This window comes from Anolis carolinensis, chromosome 2 (genome assembly GCF_035594765.1).
Source record: "Anolis carolinensis isolate JA03-04 chromosome 2, rAnoCar3.1.pri, whole genome shotgun sequence".
Lineage (NCBI taxonomy): Eukaryota > Metazoa > Chordata > Lepidosauria > Squamata > Dactyloidae > Anolis > Anolis carolinensis.
The window spans coordinates 194,571,472-194,591,110 of record NC_085842.1 but is presented as its reverse complement, the minus strand read 5'-3'; the positions used below and the strand labels follow the sequence as shown (position 1 = coordinate 194,591,110).

The following is a 19,639-nucleotide window of genomic DNA, read 5'->3' as shown; positions in this document are numbered from 1 at the left end:
TAATCTAACCCAAGGCACTATATAAGTGCTGCCTGTAAGCTGCCTTGAGTCCCCTTCAGAGAAGAGAAAGGTGGTATATAAATATGGTAAATAAAATAAAATAAAATAAAAACTGACCTCAGAAATTAAAAGGAGTTTTGTTTGTCTTTATACTTAGGAATCCTTGTGGATTATCTTCTTGAAGAGTCAATTGATGGAAGCAACCTGAAATATCTCATCATAACACCTTATGGCCATGGGGAAATAAACATGATCACCATGACACCATCAGTTATTGCCACTCACTATCTTGATGCCACAGATCAATGGGAGAAGCTTGGGGTGAATCTCAGGGCTGAGGCCATCAAAAAGATCCTGCAAGGTAAAGCAAGCAAGCATCTCTGAATTTTCATTGATTCATCCAATTTCAATCCATTCCAGTTAGGGTGAGGAGGGTCTTCCTAGATAAGGAATGCTTAAATCAGATAGTCTGGGTACCAATATTCACACCCGTATTACCCATAGAACGTGTACAGCCTGGAAAAGAATTGTATAGGGAAAACATCCAAACTGGAAAGGTCTGAAAGCTACTTCTGTTTTTGAAATTCTGGATTGAAGCTTACAAGGTTTTGAAGGCACTGATTACTATTTATACAGAAAATATGCCTGATAAGAGGTTTCAGGGGAATTCAGGGAGTTGTTTTGGGGCCTCTCATGGTCCACAGCCACAACTCACTTACTGATGGTCTAAATGATACCTGCTTCAGCAAATGTCACATTACTCTGATGTAAAAATATTGAAAAGTGATTTTTTTATATATATATAAAAACAACTGTCAAAATGTATTTATAAAGTCTCAGAAAACCCTGCTAAAAATAATCATGGCTAACAAAAGCTTTCACATATCAGACTTTAATCTGCACACAGCTGGAATATGTTTTTCCCCCCACAGGAGAATATTTTCAATCCAGAAAACAGCATTTTCTGTGCTGAAAATAATATTTTTGTGCAGAAGTATTGTTTTCTTTGTAAAAAAAAAATCCTGGTTTGTGCCCCCCCCCAACAAAACAGCATTTTCTACAAGAAAATAATTTCTGCATAAAAAACCTTCACAGAAATATTTTTTTTATGTTGAAAAGGCTGTTCTCTGCAAATAACGACTAAACAAACAGTACATGAGAATTTTGAGTTGAATGATCAGCAAATTGCAAGAAGTCTTAGAAACTTTCACACATCAAGAACAATTAATAAAATTATATGTTGCATTCTTTGAGAACAAGCATCATAAAAAATTATATGACTGCTCTTTTATAAGGAAGGGAATTATCATCACCTCTCCTTTGAAGAATAGGATTATAAAAAAAATTGTGATACTGAGATGTGAAAAATTAGAAAACCAAGCCTGAGGAGGCTTCTCCCTTCTCTAGCCTTGTCTTAATGAAGTCTTCTGGGTGGGCTGATGACGATTTCAACTTTAGGATGGTGTGGAAGTTGCATGATGGAGAGGAAGGGAAAAAGAAACAGAAGCCAAACGAATGTGTTAAAAGAAAGGCAGCATACATGAAGAAGTGCAGCAAAAGAAATAGAGGCTTTGGGGGGCTGGACCGGTGCCATCAATGGCTTTTATCTGTCCAGATAAACATACTGGACCTACATACTACATCTACACTGTAGAATTAATGTAGTTTGAAAACATTTTATCTATCACGGCAATTTTAGTTTTGTGGGGCAGCAGCACTTTTTGGCAAGGAAGACTGAAGACCTTGTAAAACTACAGGTCCCATGATTCCAAAGCATTCAGCCATAGCAGTTAATGTGGTATCAAACTGCATTAATTTTGCAGTATAGATGCACTTCAAGACTCCATTTACCTCTCTTTCTCATCCTCTTCTTTTCTCAGGTTATGTCCAGCAGATGGTATTCAAAAAACCAGACCACTCCTATGCTGCCTGGATAAACCGCCCATCTAGCACTTGGTAGGAACAATACTGCTGAACAGCATCTTTTCTCTCCTAATACATTGACTTTTGAATGTTTTCATTCTCTTGCTCCAACTTTTATAGTGAATTGGTTTCTTGTTCCATTATTCTTGTTATTTTCCATGAGAAGTTCTTGCTTAAGAGCAAGTGAGACTAACCATTGTTATCTATGAATGAGTCAACTTTGACTTATGGTAACTAAGTTTTCAAAACCCAGGACACCCAAAGGACCCCAAAACCCTGGACCAAGAAAGGTGCCATGAAGAGTCCCACTGACTGAGATTTAAAGATGACATTTTCCCCAGAAACCCATGAGGCTGACATCTGAAGACAACCTTTCATTCAGATACACAGTTGCACAAACACCCACTGAGGGAAACTCTCCCTGAAAGACTGTGTTTGCAGCAATTTATGTATTTTAATTGTTTTGTAACCTGCTCTAGCCATGAGGAGAGGCAGGTACAAAATAATAATAATAATAATTATTATTATTATTATTATTATTATTATTATTATTATTATTATTGCATCTCCTATTACAAACCTGCACGAACTCTACGATCCACCGGGTAGGCCGTTCTCTTGTTCCCACCCTCATCTCAAACACGATTGGTGGGGACGAGAGAGAGAGCCTTTTTGGTCGTGGACCCCCAGCTCTGAAACTCTCTACTGAGAGAAATCAGATTAGCCTCTACATTGATGTCATTCAGAAAAGCTTTGAAAACTGGTTTTTTTTCAAGCCACTTTTGACTGAGATGTGCAGTTGATGCGAGTCCCTACCTGTCTTTACTTCCTAGTCTTCTGCACCTTATCACGGACGTTTGCGATTAGTTCTCCTAATATATTGCTCAATTATAATTTTATTCTTCTCTTCCAAGACTGAGGACTGAAGTGCCATGATAGCGCCTCTGCCCACTGGCCATGCTTTTATTCTGTGAAGCTGTGTTGATATTTTAACTTATGGCGATTGTTATGTATTTTATATTGTTGTATTTCATTTTGTGTATTTTATTGCCGTATTTTTATTGTATGATGTTGGGCATGGTCCCCATATGAGCCGCCCCGAGTCCCCTAGGGGAGATGGGGTGGGATATAAAAATAAAGTTGTTGTTATTATTATTATTATTATTATTATTATTATTATTATTATTATTGACACAAAGGCACAGGATGACACAGCAAATGAGATATATATGCTGGATTTTGTATCACAAAATCACAAAATTATTATTATTATTATTATTATTATTATTATTATTATTATTATTATTATTGATCCCATTACTCCTCTGGGCATTTTTCATAACTGCCTGGAGACCATTCTTCCTGGCCAGTAATATATCCTTACCCTCACAATGAATTCATCCCTGGACAGCCTGAAAAGTCACCAAGCTACCCAGCGTCCTGCCTTTGTCTTTCCCTGTGAACCCACTGAGATGTTTTGGCATGCATTGTTTCCTCAGCCTGTGAAATCCTGGCTGGCTGGATTAATGCCATCAAAACTCATCAAGCACATTCCTCTCTTCATGCACCCACAGAAGGTAGACTCAGAAAACAGTGGCAAGCTTCCACCAATGAGTGAGTGGATTGTAACTTACACCAATCAGCGTCCAATGGCACAAAAGTCTGTTGTTTGAATAGCTGTTAAGCATCTATAAATGTCTCTGTGTGTATTCATTGATTTATGTCGGATTGGAGAGCTCTGTCTCTCTGACATCCGCTTCTGGCCAAAGTGAGTCAAGCCTCTGATCCTTGCCTTCAACCTGCGCATCTGTGATTTGATCCTTTAGTGCCTAGGCACTAGCAGGACCCCAAACCATGGTTCTTGTGGAGCTGAAATCACACAACAACCTTCAACTCCTGGCTTCCAGGGATGGTTCAAGCTTGATTTGCACTAGGAACCATTTATTTGTCTTTTTTAGCAGTCCACAGTATCTATATAACTCTTTTTCAGCACCACATTTCAGACCCTGAGAAAATGAAGAAAAATTGGAATCATATGTTTATTTCCATTAATTACTCAGTGAAAGTCCTGTCGCTGACTATAATAATTTGTTTTCTTTTACTTGTACAATTCCATTCCTTCTTATTCATCTCTAGCATGAGGAAAGTGTACTCCTAAGGTTGTATGTGGTACTTTTTAAATAGTTTGAAGATCTCTCTGGACTTTTAGGTAAAGGTTAGGGAGAGATTTTTCCCTGACATGAAGTCTAGTTGTGTCCGACTCTGGGGGTTGGTGCACATCTCCATTTCTAAGTTTATTGTTTATGATTTGATCTGTTTTGTTATGTCATTGAAAAAAGGTAAAGGTAAAGGTTTCCCCTGACGTTAAGTCTAGTCATGTCTGACTCTGGGGGTTGGTGCTCATCTCCATTTCTAAGCCGGAGAGCCGGCATTGTCAGTAGACACCTCCAAGGTCATGTGGTTGTCATGACAGCATGGAGCGCCGTTACCTTCCTGCCGGAGCAGTACCTATTGATCTACTCACATTTACATGTTTTCGAACTGCTAGGTTGGCAGAAGCTGAGCCTAACAGTGGAAGCTCATTCTGCTCCCTGGATTTGAACTGCCGACCTTTCGGTCAGCAAGTTCAGCAACTCAGCGGTTTAACCCGCTGTGTCACCGAAGGACTTTTAAAAACTTTTTAAAAATGTTTTAAAAGGAACAACCAAATATTTCAGCTAATTGCTCAGAGGTAATTTCCACCAAACAGCAAAAAAAAACCCTAGTCAATGGTGAGCAGAGCTGGCCCTTTGGATAAATCTGCCCAAAAAAGGAAAAAAGAATGGTCTCTATATGTTTCTAGAATGTAGATGGATTCAATTATTATTTTAAAAACCCATCACATTTTAATCTGTGCACAAATAGATTGGCTGAAAAACATGGGCTTTTTCAAGGATCAATTCGGTCCATTTATAAGTGTGTGGAAATAATTCTCCTTTTTATTTCAGATTTATAATATGTGCTCTCTGGTCTCCATTACTTCTACCCTTGGATAAGCCTCAACTGATGCATTCTGTTTTCCTTGCAGGCTAACAGCATATGTAGTGAAGGTCTTTACCTTGGCTTCCAAAATTGTATCAGCTGTTAACGAACAGATTATTTGTGGAGGTGTGAAGTGGCTGGTGATGAAGAAGCAAAAGCCAGACGGGATTTTCCATGAAGATGCCCCTGTGATTCATGGAGAGCTGGTGGTATGCTTGCTTTCTGCTATTTCTGCAGTCCAGGGGTTTTTATATGCAGAATAACATAAAACAGATATTAAGTAACTAGCTGAATTATTCCAGATAAACATAATGGATGAGCCAAAGGTAATAAGGGTAGTACCAGAATCTGATAGTAAAGTGGAGGCAAAATACAGTAGGTTTCAAGGAAATTCAATCACCAGAAAACAGAAGCCTGCTTCAGATGTAGAGAAGAGCAAAGCGAGGAAAAAGGAGAAGAGAATAAAAATCATAACATAGAAAACATTCTACAGAAGAGAAGGAACAGTAGTGAAGAATGTAGGAAAAGATAAGAAAGAGGATACACACAATTGTGCAAAAGTGGGCAACTTTAGCAATGGGGCCTAGGACCGTGCACTTAATTTAATTCGGTACAAATACCTGGCTTGATGTGGCCGCAGTGGCGCAGTGTGTTAAACCTCTAATCTGCAGATCTTGCAGTTCGAATCTGCGGGACAGGGTTAGCCCCAGCTTCTGCCAATCTAGCAGTTCAAAAATATGCAAATGTGAGTAGATCAATAGGTAACGATTTGGTGGGAAAGTAATGGCACTCCATGCAGACTTGCCAGCCACATGACCAAGGAGGCGTCTAAGGATAACACCGGCTCTTCGGCTTAGAAATGAAGATGAGCACCCTCCCCCAGAGTCAGATTCAACTAGACTTAAGATCAAGGGGAAACCTTTAACTTTACTACCTGGCTTCATTCAAGAGGCAGTTGGTATAGACAAAATAGTCTTCCATTTGTAAGCTTACTGTGTTTTGTATTATTTCTTCCAAATGATATAATAATAATAATAATAATAATAATAATAATAATAATAATAATAACAATAATAACAACAACAACAACAACAACAACAACAACTTTATTTCTATTCTGCCCTATCTCCCTGAAGGGACTCAGGGCGGATTCCAACAATGACATACATTCAACGCCTTCATAAAACAGATAAATATTGGCATAAAATCCCAACCAGACCCCACATATGAAAACAGCATTAAAAGCCTAACATCAAATTAAACCTAATATCAGTGAATTGAACATAACATCGATAAATTAAACCAATATAATCAGACAGAATCAGAAAAGAATTATATAGTGACATAAAATCTAAATAAAAGTTCACAGTAATTTACAAAAGCCAACTGAAGTTCGACACAGTTGTGTGGCTTAGATTATATATCCTACAGTGGTAAATGTGACTGACATAGACTAACAGAGCCGAGATACAGCATAATTCTCAATCAGGATCCAGAAGTGGTCTCTCATTAATTAATTAATTTTGTCATGGAAAATCTGATACAAAAGAGATGGAAAATTTGCTGCACAATATCTTTTCAATGATACATCTAGAGGCCATATTCCTGGAAACGCCACAGTTTTATGTTTCCGGAAATTCATTTACCGGTGGTACTGGGGAACCACTGGGAGGATTGCAATAATAATAATAATAATAATAATAATAATAATAATAATAATAATAATAATAATACAACTTTATTTCTATACAGCCCTATCTCCCCGAGGGGACACAGGGCGGTTTACAACAGAAAACAAACATTTGCCCCGGTGGCGAAGTGCGTTAAAGTGCTGAGCTGCTGAACTTGCAGACAGAAAGGTCCCAGGTTCAAATCCCGGGAGCAGCTTGAGCGCCCGCTGTTAGCTCCAGATCCTGCCAATCTAGCAGTTCGAAAACATGCAAATGTGAGTAGATCAATAGGTACCGCTCCGGCGGGAAGGTAATGGTGCTCCATGCAGTCATGACCTTGGAGGTGTCTACGGACAACGCCGGCTCTTCGGCTTAGAAATGGAGATGAGCACCAACCCCCAGAGTCAGACATGACTGGACTTAAAGTCAGGGGAAACCTTTACCTTTACCTTTTTTTCAATGACATAACAAAACAGATCAAATCATAAACAATAAACATCAAGTGTACTTATAGAATAACTCAAAAATAACAAAATTAGGAATTTAAATATATAAATTAAACATTTAGAACAGGTTTACTAATAGATCTAATAACAGTAAACAGTTAAAACATTAAATGTAACAAGGCAGTGTGTTTCCAACTGAAGTTGATGAGGCTGAAATTCTGGCTGAAAAATTTGCAATCTCCTGATGCTTGTGAGACTTGTCTCTTGTATGGCTGAATGGATGCTTCTTCATGCTAAATTCCTGGGGGAACCTTTTCCCACAATTCTGACATGGATAAGACAGGTCATCTCAGCAAACAGGAAGGTGGGTAGAGAAGAGAGATGGTCTCAGGAAGCTTGTATCATAGATCTTGCAGTACAAGCTATGCCCCTGTAGGAACCACTGCTAAGTCCAGAGGAGCCAATGTCAGCAAAGAGTCCCAGTACCGAGCACCACTCAGATCCAAGGAGACTGGAGTCAGATCTCAGCTCACAGAACAGACTGAGGGATGAGTTTTGTTCCAGAGCTGAGCAAGGCATTTACCGTATATACTCGAAGATAAGCCAAGTTTTTCAGCCCTTATTTATGAGCTGAAAAAGCCTCCCTGGCTTATATTCAGGTCAAGGTCAAGCCAGCAGCGGAGCCTGGAGGCCACAGAATGCTTTCTTTTCCAAAACCTCCCTCCTCTGCTTCTCCTCTCAGGCTGGTTATCTTATATTTTTTGAGAGAAAGACAGAGAAGAAGCGAATGTTTTCAAAAGCGAAATGAGAGTGTGAGAGAAACCCATGCCAGCCAGATTGCATGGGCAGAAGGGGAAGAAAAAAAGATATTCTTGCAAATTTGCATGATTCATTGCTGCTATTACTACTGCTACTACTACTACTACTATTGCAAGAACATTAGAGTCCAAAGGGAGGGAAGGAGGGAAAAGAGAGCAACAGAAGGTGTGTATTTCTTTTTATTCCTAAGGAAACAAAAATGAGGTGGGTTTTTTTGGGAGGGGGAGAGAAGTTTTAAAAAGCCTTTTCTGGCTACTTTTAGAGTTTGAAAAATGGAGAAAGAAACGAGGTGGGAAAGGGCAGGAGAAAAGAGGACAAAGTTGTTTTTAGGGGGACTTTGCTTGCAGTTCTTCCTTGGGTAAATGCATGCCCCAAAGCTTCTAAATATTTATATAGATGTTCCCCCTACAAATACATTAATATATGAATTTCCCCCTCATATGTTTACAGGTCTTTGCAAATCCTATGTAAATATAGATAACTAGAGATTTCCATGTACCTGTATATCTGTTCCTATATGTATACATTAATTTTATATATGAATTTTATACAAATTTTACCCTCACATGTTTGCAAGTGCAGAGGGAAAATGCGCACATGCGCGCACACACACACACACACAGATGTCTAGATAGATATAAACATTGATAAATAGGGCTTGCAAATATTGCAGGAGGAAAATGCACATAGAGAGAGGATTTGCAAAGGTTTCAGGGGGAAATACACATGTGAAATTAGTATAATGATAGATCTATATCTAGCTCTGCATTATTTATGTAGGCATTATATGTTTGCCTGTTACTATGTTGGAAGCTGTTCTGAGTCCACAGGGGGAGAGAGATAGGGCACGGTACAAATGAAGCTGCTGTTGTTGATGATGATTATTATTATTATGAAGTTATTGTTGCTTTTCCACTTACAGAGTTAGTTTACTGTTTTTCTTTGAAATACAGTAAATATTCAAAACATTTAACCCACTGATGCCTCAGTTAATGTAATTTTGTTGATATCTAATTTTATTTTGGAAATTTACCAGTGGCTGCTGCATTTCCCACCCTCAGCTTATACTCAAGTCAATAAGTTTTCCCAGTTTTTTGTGGTAAAATTAGGTGCCTCGGCTTATATTCGGGTTGGCTTATACTTGATTATATACGGTAGTTCTTCACCAGATGCCTCCTCACAGGTCTTCCCAGATTACTCCATACCATGGGAAGGGGAGAGGAGAGAGAGGGGAAGAGAGGGGAGGGAACGGGGAGGGAGCAGAGGGGAGCAAAGAGGAGGGGAAGGGGAGGGAGAAGGTGAAAGAAAGGGTCTGGGAGGGGAGGGGAGGAGGTAAAGGGAGGTGAAGAGAAGTAGATGAGAAGAAGAAAGAAAGAAGAAATAGTGAAGGAGAAAGAGAAACAGATAAAACCACATATGTGGGGCTGATCGGGGTAAATTATAGGGGTGATAAGAAAATATGATGTATATATTCAGTTGTATCATATTTATTTACTGTATTATTATAAGTGTCTTATTTTAACTTACTACATAGAGTGTGGGAGCCCCTGATGGCGCAGCGTGTTAAAGCGCTGAGCTGCTGAACTTGCGAACCGAAAGGTCGCAGGTTTGAATCCGGGGAATGTAATTGAGTCTTATCAAACTCTGTTGTTTGGTTTGGTATTGTAATATGGGCTAATCAATAAATTTATTAAGGAGCCTACGGTGGCCTAGGGGATAAAAGCCTCGTGACTTGAAGGTTGGGTTGCTGACCTGAAAGCTGCCAGGTTTGAATCCCACCCGGGGAGAGTGCGGATGAGCTCCCTCTATTAACTCCAGCTCTATGCGGGGACATGAGAGAAGCCTCCCACTAGGATGGTAAAAACATCAACACATCTGGGCGTCCCCTGGGCAACATCCTTGCAGACGGCCAATTCTCTCACTCTAGAAGCAACTCCGGTTGCTCCTGACACGAAAATAAAATAATATAAAATAAATTCATTCATTGAAAAACTGCTAGAGAAAGAGAAAGAAGGGAGAAAAAAGGAACTAGGAAGAGAAAGAAAGCAAAGGAGGAGAAAAGAGAAGAACAAAAGAGAAGAAGGAAAGGAAAAGGGATGAGATAAGGGGAAAAAGAAGAGAGAATGAGGAGAGAAAAGATCTCAAATCATAAAAATAAGGAGAGAAGTAATCTCAAATCATAAAAATGATCAGCTCATTAACAAATGCTCTTCAATTTTGTAAAGCTTTTTATCTTTCATGCTTTTCGTCCCCTTGGATTTTTGTTTTGCTAGTTTCAAATGCCACCCATTGTGTGCAGTGGCTATTCACGACTTCTGTGTCCATGTTCTACTCTGGATCTTAAGCCTGAACTCTAAAGAAGGAGTATATTAGGGGTCAATGCCTATGATGTTCAGCTCCTGTATTCAGTTTCTGCTTTCTTCCCCCCTGTATTTCCTTTTAGGGAGGCTATAAAGGAGCAGAATCAGATACGTCATTAACAGCTTTCGTCCTGGTTGCATTGCTGGAATCCAGACGCTTCTGTGAGAAACACTTTAATGTAAGTACGTCTGTAGTAACAAAGATTATGGGAGGTTGCCATTTCTTATAACATAATTAGGGGTCTCATTGTTTTTCATTTTGTTCCTTTTTAACCTATGCATTAGTTCACCTTCATCATCATAATATCCATGAGCAATCCAATAAGTTGCACCCTCTATTCAAAACAAGGAAGGAATCATGCAGCCCTCATGTGACCCTCTGTGTTTAGATTGCAACTCCCAGCATTTTTCTCCTTTGGTTATACTGGCTAGAGCTACTTACAGTCCTACTACATCACATGGTTCCCACCCCATAATAAAATTTGTCTTGTTGCTTTTAATAATAATAATAATAATAATAATAATAACTCAGCCACTATCAGGACCTCAAGATTGAACTTCAAAGACTCTGTCAGAAACCAGTACAGGTGGTCCTGGTGGTGATCGGCACATTGGGTGCCGTGCCAAAAGATCTCAGCCCGCATTTGGAAACAATATACATTGACAAAATAACGATCTGCCAACTGCAAAAAGCCACCCTACTGGGATCTGCATGCATCATCCAAAAATACATCACACAGTCCTAGACACTTGGGAAGTGTTCGACTTGTGATTTTGTGATACGAAATCCAACATATCTATCTTGTTTGCTGTGTCAAAATAAAATAAAATAAAATAATAATAATAATAATAATAATAATAACAATAACAACAACAACAACAACAATTTCATTTTTTTACCCCGCCTCCATCTCCCCTCAGGGACTCAGGGAGACTAACACAGGGCCAAGCCCAGATAACCACAATAAAACAGGGTAAAATACATACAAAACAAAACAAGCATCATCGAGAAAATGTAAACAATCGAGCACCATTTTAAACAGTAATGTAGTAATTAAATAAAATCCACCATATAAGAGCGAAACAGCGATTTAAAATAATAAGAGAATTGGGAAAAATTGCGAGGAGTGAATAATTAAAATTCTAATGAGGTAGATAATAAAGTGCTGCAGTATTAATGGGGAGATTCGGAGGTGAGGTAAATGAAATAATATTACCAACTGAAATTTCTGTTACACAAACACTCGTATTCTCTGTGAAATATTCACCCATGATTTGGTGTGGGTCAAAAGGAAAGGAGAGGTAAGAGGCAGGAGTTATGACCAGACTGGAGTAGGGTGGGAGTTTTGTTGAAAAATATCAGAGAGATCTTTGGAGTAGATGGCATTGTTTACATGTCTTATGTAGCCTTATGTGGTGCATTTTGCAGAAAAATTAAAAACCAACAGCTGGCACTTGTGGAGAAAAAATACAGTATGGCTAGAAGCACCTATTCCTGTTTGCGTTCAAGTCATTTCCAGCTAATGCAAACCCTAAGGCAAAACTATCATGAGCTTTATTGGAAAAAATTGTTCAGGGGGAGTTCACCTTTGTCTTCCTCTGAGGCTGAGAGAGCATGAATTGCCCAAAGTCACGCAGTGGGTTTCATGCATTCACAACAGTCCTTTTCCTATTTCACTTTCCATAAATGAGTTTTCCAAATAGGGAAGTACATTGTAACTTCATATTTATTTAATGCCTTAAACAAGCTTAGAACCATCTAATCCCAGCGCCCTCTATAAACCTATCCACTTGCTACAGATATGTAGGGCCTTTTCACACAAAACAGTTAGAGCACTGTAATTGCCCTTTGACTGCCATGGTTTGATCCCATGGAATCCTGGAGTTTGTTGTTTATGGAGGGCAGTGAGCCTCTGGTCTTATTAAATCCCAAGATTCCACTGGATCTTAATTGTATTAGACCTGAAATCTCCATGTTATTCACATCCAACTTTCCCACCCAAGTGAGACAAGTAAAGCTGCCTCCAAACTTTTTACTACTCGGAATTGGGGGCCTTAAGATTCTATACTGGTCAGGCATCAAATCTGATCATTGTAGTTTTGTAGAACAGGTCAGAGAATGAAAGTGTCAGCATTGGATAGTGCAGCAGATACCAATACTAGCCATGTGCAATCGACAGAAAAAGTTTCAAAATTAATTACAAAATTAAGGGCCACTAGCATTTTGTTTCTAAATTGTTTCTAAAGTATGGTTAGTAAAAATTTCATTACTACAACGAGAGTAATTAAATCTCATTACTTTTTGTTATAATAATTGCACATAATTACTGTAATTGGGGAAACTCCAGGGCCTCCTTTCTTCCTCAGTTTTACAGCTATTGGGGTGAAACTTGCTACAATGGTAGAACACATTTATCACTGTTAGCCCATCAAGTTGCAGAACATTTCACTTCTTCACAGATTTTTGTGAAGAATCACAGAATTTTCAAAGTTTTTATAAGCAACATTTTAAAAAAAACTACAAGAGCAATCTCCTTGAATTTTCTATACAATGAAACAAGATAACAGGAGATCCTTCCCCACAACTTTCAGAAAAAATCATACATCTACTGATTTGTGGGAATTGTTTAAAGTTTTGACAAAAATATTTTTAAAAGCCACAACAGCTATCTTATCAAATGTCTTTCATATTAACCAAAAGAAACTAATATTAACCAATTGTACATTTTCATATAATCCTAGAGTTGCGGGGGACCCCCAAGGGTCATCTAGTCCAACCTCCTTCTTCCAGGCAGAAGGGCAGCATTAAAACTCTCCTGACAAATGGCCTTCCAGCCTCTAAACTGGATATGCTTCCTTTATTGGCCATCCATTTAGGGATTTCTTCCCAGCTCAGCACAGAGATTTACTTACTAGAAGTATGTCAGTGCTCCTCTTTGCAGATTCAACAATTTATTAGAACGCTGTCTGGCTGCTGCTATGGATGGACAAATCTCTCTCCTATCCTAATTGGGGCTTTCCAATGCTGAGTGTAATTCTAGGAAATGTAGTTTAGTGCAGGGCCTTTTGAATTCTTTGGCATAAGGCTCCTCGCCTTTCCAAACTACATTTCCTATATTTCTGTGCATTCCTTCCCAGCAAACTCTGCTTTTTTCCCTGCTGCTTCCCTCTCCTAATGGTGAGAAGCCATTAATTTAAAGAGGAAAGGCAGCCTTTTTGACTTTGCTTTGTTGTGCTGAAAATAAAACTGACTTTGGAAGGCTTCCGAGACTTACAAAATGCAAAAGAAAAGGTATTGGGTAAGTTTTGATTCTTAAGTTTTTGGCGCAGGCCACACCCACATGTTGGATATTGCCTTGTAAGTACGAATTTAACGAATTTGATCCGACTTACAAGGACTAACAAAAAAATTACACATGCCTAGCCGATACTGTTGCCGTCTGGTGATGAGTCATGTCTGAGAGAAAAAAGGAGAAGGCAAAGGAAAAGAAACTCTGCTCAGGTATCTGAGAAGTGTCCAACCAGCACATCCTTTGACACCATTGTGCCTTAGCCTTTCCAAAACTTTGGGTAACATCTTGTGCAAGTAGGTTCAAACTGCTTCAAGTGAGTAAAATGTATAACTTCTCAAACAAGCAAGGGCTGCATGTGGATTGAATCCCACATGGCTTATTTGAAAACTTCTTCCCTAACACATGCATGCCTTGTTTCTCTTCTCCCCACCTCAACTTTCCAATGTAGGTTCTAGATAGCAGTATCAATAAAGCTGCAAATTATTTATGGAAGAAATATGGCACATTGCAAAGACCTTATACCACAGCACTCACAGCCTATGCTTTGGCCCTGGCAGGGAGACTGAATGATGACAGAGTCCTCATGGCAGCATCAACAGGTATATTTGGAGCAAAGCACTGAAGCAGAATCAAAAATTTGTTATAGGAACAGAATTAAAGCCTAGTGAAACTAGTCTTATATATTGCCTGGGCAGCAGTCAAACCAAAGTTTGCCACATATGAAGTGAGAAATTAGCACTGCAGAATGTCTTTTAAGGTAGTGTATGTAAGATATTCTAGTGCAGCAGTTTTTAAACTTCCAGTTATAGAACGCTTCAGAAATTTTTTTTTCCTGTTGAACCCTAATTCTCTGATTTTGACCAAACATTGTGAATCCACAAAGTTCTCCCTTCTTTCATCAACTTTTTTTGCCTGAGTGTTTCGTAAAATGTAATAGGTTTGAAAATAAAGAGAAAACATTTTAAATATAACCACAAACCTTTATTTTGGTACAAGAAAATATAGGATCCACACCTAAAGTGATGAATGAAATAATTTCATTATTTTTAAAACGTAAGATAGTTTTGAAGTTCGGCTTTATGTCTGACAACTGAATATGTAAATCCGGGACAGCATCCAGCTTACTCCTATATTTGTTTTTGGTGTAGCATAAGATGAAAAGCCCGATTTGCATCGATAGGTGGACACAGAGAGAAGCATAACAGGTACACACCTCTCAGTCCTATTCAAAACTCTTTCTATGTATTTAGGCGGGAACCGCTGGGAAGAATATAATTCTCGCACCAACAGCATCGAGGGCACCTCCTATGCCTTGCTGGCCTTGCTGAGAATGAAGAAGTTTGAGAGAACTGGCATTATCATTAAATGGCTGACGGAGCAAAAATATTACGGAGGAACATTTGGACAAACTCAGGTAAGCATTTTAATTGTAGTTATTCCTGGACTGGGATTGTCCTATTAAAAGCTATTTTTAGTTTTAATATGGCTTGAAAATGAACCGTTCCATCTTCACTCTGCAGGTGGAACCTGCATACAGAACAATTCCCTGAACAAGTATGTTATGAAGGCAGCATTTATGGCAGCATTCTGTTAAGATCAGAGCCAGGGGGTCAGGGTGCATGTGGGTGGGTTTCTTCAACACCATCGATCATCAGCTCTGGATCAGCACCCTGATGAATTGGTGAACTTCTGACCTCACCAATTCCTCCAATGTCATAGAATCATAGAATCATAGAATAGTAGAGTTGGAAGAGACCTCATGGGCCATCCAGTCCAACCCCCCACTAAGAAGCAGGAAATCGCATTCAAAGCACCCCCAACATATGGCCATCCAGCCTCTACTTAAAGACTCAAAGACATCTGCAGTCTGAAGTTCAAACATTTAATATTTAGATATTTACAAACAGCAAAGTCCATCGCTAGAAGCCGGCATTCTTCGGCACGGCTTGGCTCACTCAGTTCAACCGAGATAAGAAGGCACATTCCTTAGTCCGAAGGAAGTTCCGACCTCCAAGGCCGGAAATTATGCCTTATAGGTCACAGCAGGCTGTCAGTCAAACTGGCCTGCTGTTAACTGTTTCATTGCTGAAACACACACTTACAAAACAGCAGAAACACTTGATTTACATTTCATATACACACAACCAAAATCCAACACATTCTCCCTGACATGTTATGTGGAGGGACTTTTTCATACAGAGATGCACTTATGCTCTATTTGGAGTTTCAACAGTATGGCCCAGACACAGGGATTGCTAAACCTGACTAAGGACCTCATTCTAAAGGCCAGGTGAAGTGTCCTGCTTCACATGGCATCTGGGAGAAAAGAGGGGGGCAGCGGAGCAAATCTGTCACCCTGTGTGCAACTCTCGGCAAGGCCTCCTGCTGGCTCCCCTTGTGTTGGGAATGTGTCCAGCAATGCTTTCACCCCAGTTGGGGACGGGACCTCTGCTGGAAGTCACACAATGTTGTGTGATGTCCAGCATGGGGCTCCATCCATTAGAAGAGGTGAAAGCATCCTAGGATGCTAAATTCACTCCTTATGATGAGGCTGTAAGGGCCAAACAATTTTTAATAGGGTTTAGCAATTTCAGCCACTAATAGCAGGAGCTACATGTTTTGACCTGCAAAAAGAATAAGTTGCAGCTTTGAAGAGGAAATCTGTCAAAAATAGGAGGGGGTTCAAATCCTCCAGTATTAAAATCTGAGTCCAAACCACGGCCTCCTATAACTGCTGTTAACTTCTTCAGATATCTGACCTTACAGCCATATTAAATGTATTAAAGAAAGCATGCCTTAGAGCAGGGGTCGCCAAACTTTTTCAGCTGAGGGCCGGTCCACAATCCTTCAGACTGTTGAGGGACCGAATTATCATTTGAAAAAAAATACAAACAAATTCCGATGCACACTGCACACGTCTTATTTGTAGTGCAAAAACAACAACAACAACAATGAAAGAACAATACAATATTTAAAAATAAAAACAATTTTAGCCAACATACATTCATCAGGATTTCAATGGGAAGTGTGGTCCTGCTTCTGGCCAATGAGATAGTCATGTACATACAATATATTATATTATTAGCATATCACAATATAAGCATTATATATTACTATATTGAACTATACTACTATACTGTAATATTAGTAATATGTAATATATAATATATAATTAATATTATTATATGGTATTATTAGTGTTATATTGTATTACATTATAATATTATTATCAATATTATATGTATATACAATATATTATATTATAAAACTGAGGCCGGGGGCCAGGTAAATGACCTTGGAGGGCCGCATCTGGCCCCCGGGCCTTAGTTTGGGGACCCCTGCCTTAGAGTATAGGATTAGTCTAAATAACCCTTAGCACCAGATTTTGGCCATCCAAAACTGAATTCACTTTCCTCCTGCTATTTCAGGCAACCATCATAATGTTCCAAGCTCTTGCCCAGTACGAAATTGGCATGCCAACCCACATGGACTGGAACCTGAATGTTGCCATCAAATTTTCAGAACGACAAGATCCAATCCATTACAGAATTGATGGCAAGAATGAGCTTTTAGTCAGGACAGCAGAGGTATTGCATTCCTTTGATCGAGTTTAATTTATTATTTTACCTGTTGTTTGTGGAAGTTTTACACATTAGTTCTGCTCTGGAAATAGTTGTTCATGATTTTTTTAAAAAAGATTTCTAACCCACTTATTGGAATGGCTAACACTACAGGGATCTAAAAATGCCAGTGAAATCCTAAGTTGCTGTCTATAGTTTCATTTGCAAGTGGTTTGCTTATTGCCACAAAATTGCAGTGGGTTAATATTACTATTTTTTAAAAAAAACATGGAACATTCAGATCTTGCATTTCCAAGAAATATTCTGACCTTGATGAATTATTCTCAGGAAATTTATAATATGGGTGTAAAAAAACTCACAATATATTAGAGGAACAAAGTTCTGAGATTACTCCTCTCTGTTTTCAGGGCACATAGAAGGCAGACTCAAGAAGGCAGTCTTCATATTTATTAGCTATTGCATGGAGATCAGGATCAACCACATGGGGCAATGGCAGAGCTGTACATTTAAAAATGGATTGGCTACAATTTTTCTAGAAAGCAGAACATGTATGTGTTTAACAGAAAAATAGACAATTTATTTTTGATTAACAAAAAGACTATCTTTACCGGGAATGTACTTATTTAAATTATTCATTCCTGTCAAGGAGAAAGGATAATGTAACCAATTGTCTTCCTGCAGTTAGAGTGTTTTTGAAAATTGTGTTTCTGTTTATTTTAATAGAATTTGCACAGGAAAAAATTTGATTAGTGCATTTCCAGAAAGAATTGGGAAGCAAAACTTTTGTCATCTTTTTAGATTATCTTTCGATTCCTTTCCAGCTACTTCAACATGCACAGGCTAAAATGTTTATTTGCTTATTTATGTATGTCCTAGCTTTAAAGTATATATTTGTTTCAAGGCAGGTTACTAGAATAATAGCATCTCAGTAATTATAACAGTATTGAATAAAATCAAACAAATCAAGCAAATCAATTACAAGGGCATGCTAACCCTGGATGATTTTCAGACCAAGTTCAATGGAGATGTCACTGTTCGTGCCTCGGGCCAAGGAAAAGCGATGCTGGTTGTTACAACACTGTATTATGCACAGATGAAAGCAGAAGCAGCTCAGTGCAAGAAATTCACCCTTGATGTTAGTGTTGAACCCCTCAAGCTGAGTAAGTCTAAATGGTTTGTAAATACTAGCCACAGTGCTTTCACCATGGGGGATGGGGGATGATATATACCTGCCCTGAACAAGATGCTCTACTTGTCTGTATTTCAATTTATTTTTAATTTTAGGTTTATCCTTCAGGATTTTATGCCTCTAGTATTTACAGATTTGCAGGATTTCAATCCAGAGCTACATAGTTGAAAAATCCAATTTACTAATGAAGGGAATTTGTGTGATTAAGTGACCTTGTCTATTTTCAGTTTGAAAACATTAATATAGGAACTTAAGTCGGTGGATAGCAATTTGAGTGTAGTGGTACAATCTCACCATTTAAAAACTCAGCTAGGGCAGCAAGAGGGCAAGAGAGAGGCATAGGACAGAGAGTAAAACAGACCCCCCCCCTCCCAAAAAAAGAAAGAAAGAAAAGGAAAAGACAAAATTGTTAAGAAAATAAAGAAATGCCACAAAGGACAGTGCCAAGTTTTATTCCAAACCAAACTTTCATGCATGTATCATTTTTTTTTTCATGAATTAGAACACAAATTGGGATGCAGATCTTGGGGTATCTTGTGAAAGTCTGCCAATATAGATAGAAGGGGCATATTATTGGATTGTAAGATAAGAAGGGATGAGTGACAGATGAATACTTTGTTCATAGAGACTCCAGTGCTTCTTGGACAGTCATGGCCCAATTCATGCTGCAAGGAGGTTACATGAATAGTGAGTCTTTCCTGCTTTGTCTTAACAATTTCTAGGTCAGAAGGAGCTAAACGGATCCCTGCAGATTGTCAAGATCAAAATCTGCACCAGGTAAGAGTGCCGAGATTCAGATTAAGGAACAGAAATTATTGTTTTACAGAGAACTAGCTTACTGAACATTTCCCAGAATGGTCTATTTTTAGCAAGTTTGAGATATGTTGAATCTGATTTGCAAAGTAGTTGCTCCTAGCCTGCACTGGTTGGAGAAGAACACATCGGAAACCAAAGGGCAACAGGGTTGTTGTATGTTTTCCGGGCTGTATGGCCATGTTCCAGAAGTATTCTCTCCTGACGTTTCGCCCACATCTATGGCAGGCATCCTCAGAGGTTGTGAGGTTATACTTCTGGAACATGGCCATACAGCCCGGAAAACATACAACAACCCTGTGATCCTGGCCATGAAAGCCTTCGCCAACACAAAGGGGAACACTTGGTTTTTTCACTGAAGTTGATAAACTATTACTTTTACCTTTTGTGTATTACACACAGAGTTACACCATTTTACCTTGAACAAAACTATAAGATTGAGGGGAACTGCAATGCCCTGCACCTGGAAGGGCATGAGTTTTTCATCTTGGCCTAGAGGATTCTGGTCTGTAATGGAAGGAGAA

At 38.9% G+C, this 19,639-nt stretch overlaps 1 protein-coding gene across 1 annotated transcript in view; it reads left to right on the top strand.

Annotated features, from left to right (window-relative positions):
• The window catches only part of LOC100567185 (complement C3-like), an 80,208-nt gene that overhangs the window by 43,865 nt on the left and 16,704 nt on the right, over positions 1-19,639 (top strand). The window contains exons 23-31 of the mRNA XM_062971466.1: positions 158-361; positions 1,881-1,956; positions 4,991-5,153; positions 10,323-10,418; positions 13,981-14,131; positions 14,783-14,946; positions 16,961-17,119; positions 18,123-18,273; positions 19,025-19,079. Of these exons, the coding sequence (XP_062827536.1) occupies positions 158-361; positions 1,881-1,956; positions 4,991-5,153; positions 10,323-10,418; positions 13,981-14,131; positions 14,783-14,946; positions 16,961-17,119; positions 18,123-18,273; positions 19,025-19,079 (1,219 nt within the window). The remainder of the gene's footprint in view (positions 1-157; positions 362-1,880; positions 1,957-4,990; positions 5,154-10,322; positions 10,419-13,980; positions 14,132-14,782; positions 14,947-16,960; positions 17,120-18,122; positions 18,274-19,024; positions 19,080-19,639) is intronic.